A 9,824-nucleotide genomic window follows, 5' to 3' on the forward strand; every position below is an offset into this window, starting at 1 on the left:
TTTTAACATAAGCGGTCATCCTCTGTGCAGGGCTTTGGTGTGTTTTGAGATCTCCTTAGCCGTTGGGTTGAGGTATGACTGGTTTTGGGGAACTTCCTGCTTGTGACATACTGTTTGTTTCCAGTATCTGAAGTGTGTGTGCTGTGATACGTCTCTTGGACAGTAACCCTGTCCAAGCGTGCCATTTCTCCAATATCTTGAGATATGGGACCACAGAAACCAGGGGAAACATTGTTCGTTCTCTGTTACGCACAAGGTAAGAGTTAGGAAAAATGCTCCCTTTGTACACACAAACTAATGAATAGTGTACTAGACTGTGTGTCTGCTAAGGACACCGTGTATAGTTTAGGTCGACTGCTGGTACTGTACAAGAAACAGGCATACACGAGTTTGAGTGTCAAAATGTGTCTAATGTACACACTGGAAACATGACACTTTTGACACTGTAGTACCCCAGCTGCTCACAATGTGGTTCAATGTCAAAACAATTCTTTCTGACTTCTCGCAAGACATTTCCAAGACCTTCATCTGGCTTTCATCATCGCGAACACATTTATTTCCCTTCGATGACCCTGATCAACTAGCAGTTATGTGGCGCTAGTTCTCACCGGTAAATCCTGACATGCTAAAATTTGGAACACGTGTGTCATGTTATTTCACTTCTGTCAAACCAATTTTAAAACAAGTCAGTGAGTGATTTGGGGATTTCACCTCGATACTGTGAGAGGACTTCTTGGAATATACCGCAGTAGTATTTGATCCTATTCCAAGTACTGCTATTATTGCCGACTGTTTCCCACTCATTTAAAAGATCAACACGCATTGCAACATGTTGAACTCGCTCACACACAAATCTTGCATTCATGGCACCTTTTTCAAAGCGACGCTTGCAAGTCAGTGTCCCAGACTGCCAGCCTTTGCAGGGAGAGCGCATGCTTGAGAAACAGCATTTTGTTTTCTCACAAACGCTTAAACATATCTGTCATGTCCACTTTACAACAGCCTTATGAAGGCTAATGGCGGGTTCAATCAAAGAGTAACCAATTTTCACCACTTTTCTTTATATTTTGCGAGAAATGTACCTGCTGACTTTTCGCATCCTTGGAAATCAATCTGAATTGTGGCTATCAAATGCTAGAGAAGTGATTGCTTCCTAGGGAATATTGTGCGATATTTCTCCATGCTTCATTCAACTGTTCAGATCAATTTGGCATCTCTGTGCTTCTCTGTTCCAGTACATCTGCTTCGCACGTCTTTGCAAGGTCAAAAGCCCTGTGAAAACAGCATTACTGTAAATATTCAAGGCCAGCGGTAGACTCTTTGTCCATGCGCATCAATTGTCACGTCGGGGAGAACTCAGCCTCTTTTTATCTGAAGAATATGGGACTGAACGAACGTCTGTCTCGTCAGTCACGGATTAGAACACCATCTATCTTGTATTTCCAGTATGCCTTGCCTTACAGACATGACTCACTCGCAGCGTTTATGGGGAAAAGAAGCCCTCTCTTGGTAGGGATTATTATTTGTTAGTCCATTGGCAGGTGAAGGGTGGATCTCTGGGAAAATAAATCGCACCGCTGCATTACCTCATCCTGTTCCCATCAACTTGGGTCAAGAAGCCTCTTTCACTAATTTGATAGAAGACATGATTATCCATGTTCATTATTATTTATTTTTGTTATCCGATAAAATGGACCAGACAGTGCATGTCCATTGACGCACATGTTTGCTTATAAAACACACACACAGTAATAAACCTTGACTGCTTCCTATCATTATTTGATGCTTGTAAACCTCTGATGGTATTTCCTTGGCTAATAGTTTGGTGTGGAACCCTTCCAAGTGCATGCTTTGTCAAAGCAGGCCTTGTGAGGGAGGGCCTTCCTTCTCCAGCACTGTTAGAGCCGGGTGTGGCCGTGGAACCTAACCCTCCACTGATTGCTCTGTAATTGCAGGTCAGCTCCGCATGGATTCACCTTGTAACAACTGAATGAGTATAACATGTAAGGATAACATAGTCATTCAGTCGGTCTCCCCTCTGTCTCGCAATGGAGTTGCGCATAGTCTGACCTGTTACAGGTCCCAGTCTAGAGTCTGGTTTTACATTTCCTCTCGAAATGTGTATTCAGGTCTTGTATTCCAGCAAAAACAAAACCAAGGTCAAGAATAAATCCTATTTTCCTTCCTAGTGTGGATCAGGCAAGATATCTCATACACTAAAAATACTTATCGTCTGCAATGAAGGCCACTGTTCCTTGCATTGAAGACTAGATGGTAATAGGTGTTTTCAAATATTGCTAAATGTTTTTGTTTTAATTGGGATTGCATTTGAATGCAATCATTAACCGGTGAACTTTTTGGTGTTTTCATTAGGATCCCCCAATAGCTGTTGTCAAAGCAGCAGCTACTCTTCCTGGGGAGGGGGGGGGTCCACACAAAATGTGAAACATGACCATACGGAACATTAGATGACAACGGCTCAAGGACAGAACGACATCAAAAAAATGTTTTAAAGGCCCACGTAGCCTACAGTACATATCAATGCATAGACACAAACGACGTGGGTCGAATAGGGGAGAGGCGTTGTGTCGTGAGGTGTTGCTTTATCCGTTTCCTTTTTTAAAGCAGGTTTGCTGTTCACTTGAGCAATACGAGATGGAAGTTTCGTGCGATCGTGGGGGTAAATCAAGCACAACGGCCAGAACACTTCAGAGATCAGAAGAGTCTTTCATGTCCGGTACCGTAAGCGATCAACCAAAGCAAAAATAAAAAGACCTATGACATGCTAAACCTGGGAAAGTGTATATAAACCAGTATTGCAGTGTTTTACCAAGATATAACACCGATCACAGTACATGCAGTGTGCTGGTTACTACAAAAGCCAACAAGGTCATCGACAATCCAGTCACATGACTTGCTTCTGTACTTGTACATTGCCGCATCACAACAGGGTATGGATAACATTTTTGGAGAAAAAATAATCATAATCTTGAGAAGGTATGACACTTTGACCTTCCACACAACTCCCAACGAAACACACAGATGTTAAACACCCCTGGAAGCGGACTTGAATTCAGTCACACGCGAGAAAGGGAAAGCACATTTCAAGGGTTAACGTACATCAACCCTTTCAGGTGCATTGGAGAAAGAAACAATACAGTTCAAGGCAAGAGAACCCCCACTACACTGTGCTTGCAAAGTAGCACTATTTATTTATTGTACTACCGCTTCTGCCTTTTGACCTTTGCCAGAAAATCTGTGTTCTGATCTGGGTTGACAATTCATTGTCTTGTCAGTCCTTACACCTATAGCTCCATCTTTGAAATTGATAGTGGTTACATTTTCAAATGTACATTTTTACAAATCTCTCAGAGGTTGTTAGGTGTTGAGTTAAGGTTGCTACTGCTTGCCCTCATGCTTCGCTCTATTTCTCTCTCTCAGTCTCTTTCGCTCTCAATTTCTCTTTTTTTGCTCTCTTTCTGTCTCCTCACTCTCGCTCTCTGAGGGTCAACCTTTAAGTGTAGGATTGGCCTTAGTGAGAGGTGTATATAAGTACACCTTAAAAACAAAGGTGTGTCAGAGAACTTCTACCAAGACTGCTACTGAGTGCGCCCAAGCCGTTTCCAGTCGACCAACATTATGGCCACACAGTGCAAGTCTACAGTACCTTCTATTTACCATCAGCTTGTGTCTGGCTGCTGGGAGCTTGGCCCACATACCTCCTCCATGCAGTAAGTCAGAGAATGTTTATTCTTTGTAAATTAAACTAGATGGTAAAATAATTCATTAATTCAATGTCACCAGATTAAATAAAGGAGGGGGGGGGGGTACGAGGTTGCATTTCTATTTGAGAAATAGTTTTCTAGCTCTTGGTGTAACTATATACTTGAAATTCATGTTATTTTTTATTTTTTTTACAGTCTCACCACCATTGATGGACGGCATTGGCAATAAGGTTCGAGGGGGTGTGGTATATGGCCAATATACCACGGCCTGGGGCTGTTCTTAATCACAACGCAACGCGGACTGCCTGGATACAGCCCGTAGTAGTGGTATATTGGCCATATACCACAAACCCCCAAGGTGCATTATTGCTATTATAAACTGGTTACCAATGTAATTAGAGCAGTAAAAAAAAAGGTTTTGTCATACCTGTGGTATACGCTCTGATATACCACGGCTTTCAGCCAATCAGCGTTCAGGGCTCGAACCACCCAGTTAATAATAAACTATAAACTATCCATAGGTCTATTACTGTATGTATGTTTGAATCTGATACCTACAAAAATAAATAATCTTTCATTAAAACATGGGATGTTATTGTGAAAATTTCAAATATATAATCTCCACGATGGTATTCAAGCCAAATACGGCTATTCACCCACAATCAGAACACCATCCACTGCTGGCTGGACAACCATAAAGATCAGCATACTACACAGCACAAAGCATGCCCACTGTATGGAGCTGCAGCAGACATAATCCTCTCCCCAGCCTCCCCTTACAAAGCTACTAGCACTATACCATCAGCCACCAGGCCCCAAGGTTCACTTCCTCTATTTTATAACAGATAAACTACTGAAACAATTCCCAGGCAACATAAAGGTTGTTCAAAGGCATGGGATCTATTTCTAACAACCTCCCTGTTCCATAACCTCCATTCAGTTCCAGTTGTCCATTGTGTGTGTGCTTCAATGCAATAGAAAAATACTCCGTACTGGACCATGTGTCTTCAACTCCTCCACCAATGCACCATAGTGTCAGTACAAAGCCCTGAATCACCGAATAACTCCGACCCTCTAGTTTACATACAGTAAAAGGTTCCATGATCCAGTCCTCTCTGACATTCTACTTCTCGTCCTCAGTGATGACTCACTCTATGCCGTTAGTCTGTCTTTATTTTGGTCGTTACGCTTATAGCCGTCATAACACATACCACTCAGTAAATGATGCTAGGTCAAATTGATGACAAAACGAGAGATTAAGGATGGTTCACGCATGAAACACAAAATTACAGAAATCCCTTTTCCGCTTATAAAAACGTAATTTTTTCTTGTTTTACAGCAGGGGGACGGGGGACGGGGGACGGGGTTAACACAGTAATTTAGGTGTCAGCCTTCTTCAGTGTGCGTGCATGATCATATGTTAATATTAATACAAAACAATCTAATGTATACAAATCAAGCGAGCATGTTTATCCAGCCCAGTTTTTTATTTATTTATTGCAAAACCCCAGAGTAGACGGCCTACAGGGAGGAGGTGAGGGCCCTCGGAGTGTGGTGTCAGGAAAATAACCTCGCACTCAACGTTAACAAAACAAAGGAGATGATTGTGGACTTCAGGAAACAGCAGAGAGAGCACCCCCCTATCCACATCGACGGGACAGTAGTGAAGGTGGAAAGTTTTAAGTTCCTCGGCGTACACGTCACAGACAAACTGAAATGGTCCACCCACACAGACAGTGTGGTGAAGAAGGTGCAACAGAGCCTCTTCAACCTCAGGAGGCTGAAGAAATGTGGCTTGTCACCAAAAACACTCAAACTTTTACAGATGCACAATCGAGAGCATCCTGTCGGAGTGTATCACCACCTGGTACGGCAACTGCTCCGCCAACAACCGTAAGGCTCTCCAGAGGGTAGTGAGGTCTGCACAACGCATCACCGGGGGCAAACTACCTGCCCTCCAGGACACCTACACCACCCGATGTCACAGGAAGGCCAAAAAGATAATGAAGGACAACAACCACCCGAGCCACTGCCTGTTCACTCTGCTATCATCCAGAAGGCGAGGTCAGTACAGGTCATCAAAGCAGGGACCGAGAGACTGAAAAACAGCTTCTATCTCAGACTGTTAAACAGCCATCACTAACATTGAGTGGCTGCTGCCAGCATACAGACTCAATCTCTAGCCACTTTAATAATTGGATGTAATAAATGTATCACTAGCCACATTAAACAATGCCACACTATATTATGTTTACATACCCTACATTACTCATCTCATATGTATATACTGTGCTCTATACCATCTACTGCATCTTGCCTATGCTGTTCAGCCATCGCTATATGTACATATTCTTAGTCATTCCTTTACACTTGTGTGTGTGTGTGTGTGTATAAGGTAGTTGTGAAATGGTTAGATTACTTGTTAGATATTACTGCATGGTCGGAAACTAGAAGCGCAAGCATTGCTACACTCGCATTAATTAACATCTGCTAACCACGTGTACGTGACCAATACAATTAGATTTGATTAGCAAAAAAGGGAGTCTGTTGGAAAATGCAAAACACAATGGAAGACAATACGCTTTAATGGGCAACACAGAATATCATGACGTCATCCTAGAGGTAATGGTCTTTACAATTATAGCTGCTAATGTGATAAACCAATACAGGAATAATGGTACACAGTTGTATAACGTTTATTTTTCGAAGAGACTTAAGCATGAGACGTCAGGGGCTTGATAAAGTCATTGTGGCTTGACTAAAGGATCCTGCCCCGTATGTCGATCTTATAGATCTTTTCATCTATATTCTTTATTGAAGGGTTTATGTTTAGGCAATACAGGGGCTGGCAAAAGTATTCACCCCCAATTTTTCCTATTTTGTTGCCTTACAACCCCCCCCCCCCCCCCCCCCCCCACCTAAAAAAAAATGTACACACTTTGAAGATGCAAAATATGTTTTATTGTGATACAAACAAGAAATAAGACAAAAAAACTGAAAACTTGAGCGTGCATAACTATTCAATCCCCCCCAAAGTCAATACTTTGTAGAGCCACCTTTTGCAGCATTTACAACTGCAAGTCTCTTGGGGTATGTCTCTATAAGCTTGGCACATCTACCCACCAGGATTCCTGCCCATTCTTCAAGGCAAAACTGCTCCTTCAAGTTGGATGGGTTCTGCTGGTGTACAGCAATCTTTAAGTCATAGCACAGATTCTCAATACGATTGAGGTCTGGGCTTTGACTAGGCCATTCCAAGACATTTAAATGTTTCCCCTTAAACCACTTGAGTGTTGCATTAGCAGTATGCTTAGGGTCATTGTCCTGCTGGAAGGTGAACCTCCACCCCAGTCTAAAATCTCTGGAAGACTGAAACAGGTTTCCCTCAAGAATTTCCCTGTATTTAGAGCCATCCATCATTCCTTCAATTCTGACCAGTTTGCCAGCCCCTGCCGATGAAAAACATCCCCACAGCATGATGCTGCCACCACCATGCTTCACTGTGGGGATGGTATTCTCGGGTTGATGGGAGGTTTTGGGTTTGCGCCATACATAGCGTTTTCCTTGATGGCCAAAATGCTCAATTTGTCTTATCTGACCAGAGTACCTTCTTCCATAGGTTTGGGGAGTCTCCCACATGCCTTTTGGCAAACACCAAACATGTTTGCTTATTATTTTCTTTAAGCAATGGCTTTATTTTGTTATTGCATACTACACCTGCTTTATGCTTTACAACTGCAATAACTAATGAGGAAGGCTCAAACAAGGTTCATGTTTAATGGGTGTTAAATCAGACAAAACATCCTAAAATGGAGACTGTGTACCACTTACCTTCGAAGGGTTTGGTGCTACAGGAGCCCTGGCTCAGGGGAAGATCCTTGGGTCAATGTGGTTTGAGAAGGTGAGGAAAAGGGATGTGAGGAATAGAGAGAAATTAATTGCGAAAGAGCCTTTTGTGACCACCTGTCTTTTTGATCCTCAGTATGACTTTCTATGACATGTTGCTCGGACTGGAGGAACCTGACATTTTCAACCCTCCTTTCTGTGACAAAGCAGAGTTGAACAGCGTCACGCACTAAAACGTTTCTTTGATGCCCTCATTACAGTTCATCGTGATGCATCAGATCATTTTCCACTATGATCATTTAAGTAATTACAATAGATTAATTTTAGTTCATGAAGTAAACAAACATCTTGACTCCTTTTTATGTTTTAACCAGATGGCATTAGCGTTAAATACGAGACGGGCATATTCAATAAGTACTTTAGGGGTCCATAGGAGCACAACTCTGTAGATATTTTCTAACTTTCAAATGCACAGACTTAGATTTTAAATCCAAATCTACACTAACAAATTAAACTGAGCCAAATAAAAGCAAACTCCTTGTCTCAATAACTGACATAGCACAAAGATGCACAATAAAAACCAATGCACCACCATATTATATAAATGTCTATAGCAGCGTATTATATTGTAACAGCAGCTACTGGCCAACAGATGGTGCTATTGATAGGGGCTGGATTAAATCTTGACCCTTTCAAGAGTATCAGTGCTACAGTACTTAAATCATAACCCAAAAATTACATTGTTGCAGGTATGTGAAATTATTAATATCTTGGTTTATACACATAGTAAAGCAGAAAGAACCTGATATACTGTTGGTGGCCACTGGTATTAAACATACAGTTCTTACATACTATTTCTCTCTATTCTATTTAAATGGGTGGTGTTGGCATTAATGAGAATCACTTAACATGCACATTTGATACTAGACCATTTTAAAGTTTAAATATGTTTATTATCATTATTGTAACATACTCCTTGTTTGAAGAAGCCAATTAAAATTCACAAATCTTGATGTTGTGCAGCCATTCTATTGGCAGACACTCAGACTGGAGTGAAGAGGTAGTTCATGGAGGTTGGGGATTTGTTCCATGTTTTTAAGAGGAGTTTCTTGAAGTGATGGTCCCAGGAGGGTCTTGAGTAAGTAGAGAATGTACGGGACGTCCCAGTTAAGACAGAGTCCATGTTAAGTTATTCTTTCTTCTTGTAGTTCTCAATGTTGGCGAGAACCCAACCGGAAGGTCCCAGGATAGCCACTGCGAACATCCCCAGTCCGATGACTGTCTCCTACAGAAAGGGAGAGAGCGCAAACATGGTTACATTATTCCAGGCAAGGTGCCATGTTGAGAGTGTTGTGTAACGTTACAGAATGATCAAATGTATAGAACAGATTGCCTCAAATTGAGGCTCAATGTCATGTGCTGAATCATCGGTGACTAGCAATGTTACCTAACTTGCTAAAGTAGCTACATAGCTAACACGACCTTGGAGATTAACGCAATAAAGCGTTAGCAAATGATCACAACAGCAATAATAGAATACACTTTTACATTATGAATACCTATAGTTTCCTATCAAAAGGGTATATAGCCACAAAACACAACCGCGATCTGTCAGTGTCAGCCGGCGTTGGCAATGTAGTGCATCCTTGCCTGTCACAAACTGACCTAGCTTGCTAACGTTAACGTGACCTTCCAGTCCAACTAAAATGTCCAATGTTTTTTTTTTGCAAAAATAAGACATCTATGCAACACTCGTGACTCGTTGCGATGTTACCCCACCAAAGTGGAATTATGACAATAATTAATTGATAAAAATGCATCTAGATTTAGTTAGTTAGCTGGCTAACAGGCCCAACATCATACGGGTGTATGCCACACCAGCTACTACGACGAGCTAGCTACTAATGATTTTCTTGTCTGTATGAAAAATACAGATACAATTACTTACAGCAGGGCCGAGAGGGTCTTTAGCCGGTCTGGTGAAGACACTGGCCCTCTGGGTAATCATAGGTCCGCGCAGAGCTGGAGCAGTGCGGGTTGAAATAGTTCTGATGAGCCCAGACATGCCTGCTGTTTGAGTAGAGGTTCTTGATTGAATACTGGAGAAGTTGGTTACGGAGGAGGGGATCCGCCAGTCGGCAATAACGGCAATGTGGGAGTTGTAGTTGTCACACAAAAGGACTAACGCGTGCGCATCGCCATGTCTCGGATAGAAGAATGAGCCAGATATTTCACCGGATGTGTAAACGTGAA

The 9,824-nt window shown here is 42.0% G+C and overlaps 1 protein-coding gene across 1 annotated transcript; it reads right to left on the reverse strand.

Annotated features, from left to right (window-relative positions):
* Positions 1–8,502: 8,502 nt before the first annotated feature.
* On the reverse strand, positions 8,503–9,816 carry LOC110534122 (cytochrome c oxidase subunit 8B, mitochondrial). The gene is made up of 2 exons (XM_021618801.3): positions 9,520–9,816; positions 8,503–8,856 (listed from the first exon to the last, which is right to left on the reverse strand). The coding sequence occupies exons 1-2, from the start codon at positions 9,634–9,636 to the stop codon at positions 8,761–8,763; spliced, it is 213 nt and encodes a 70-aa protein (XP_021474476.2). The 5' UTR covers positions 9,637–9,816; the 3' UTR covers positions 8,503–8,760.
* Positions 9,817–9,824: the final 8 nt, after the last annotated feature.

Source organism: Oncorhynchus mykiss, chromosome 10 (genome assembly GCF_057628025.1).
Source record: "Oncorhynchus mykiss isolate SJ-2025 chromosome 10, ASM5762802v1, whole genome shotgun sequence".
Lineage (NCBI taxonomy): Eukaryota > Metazoa > Chordata > Actinopteri > Salmoniformes > Salmonidae > Oncorhynchus > Oncorhynchus mykiss.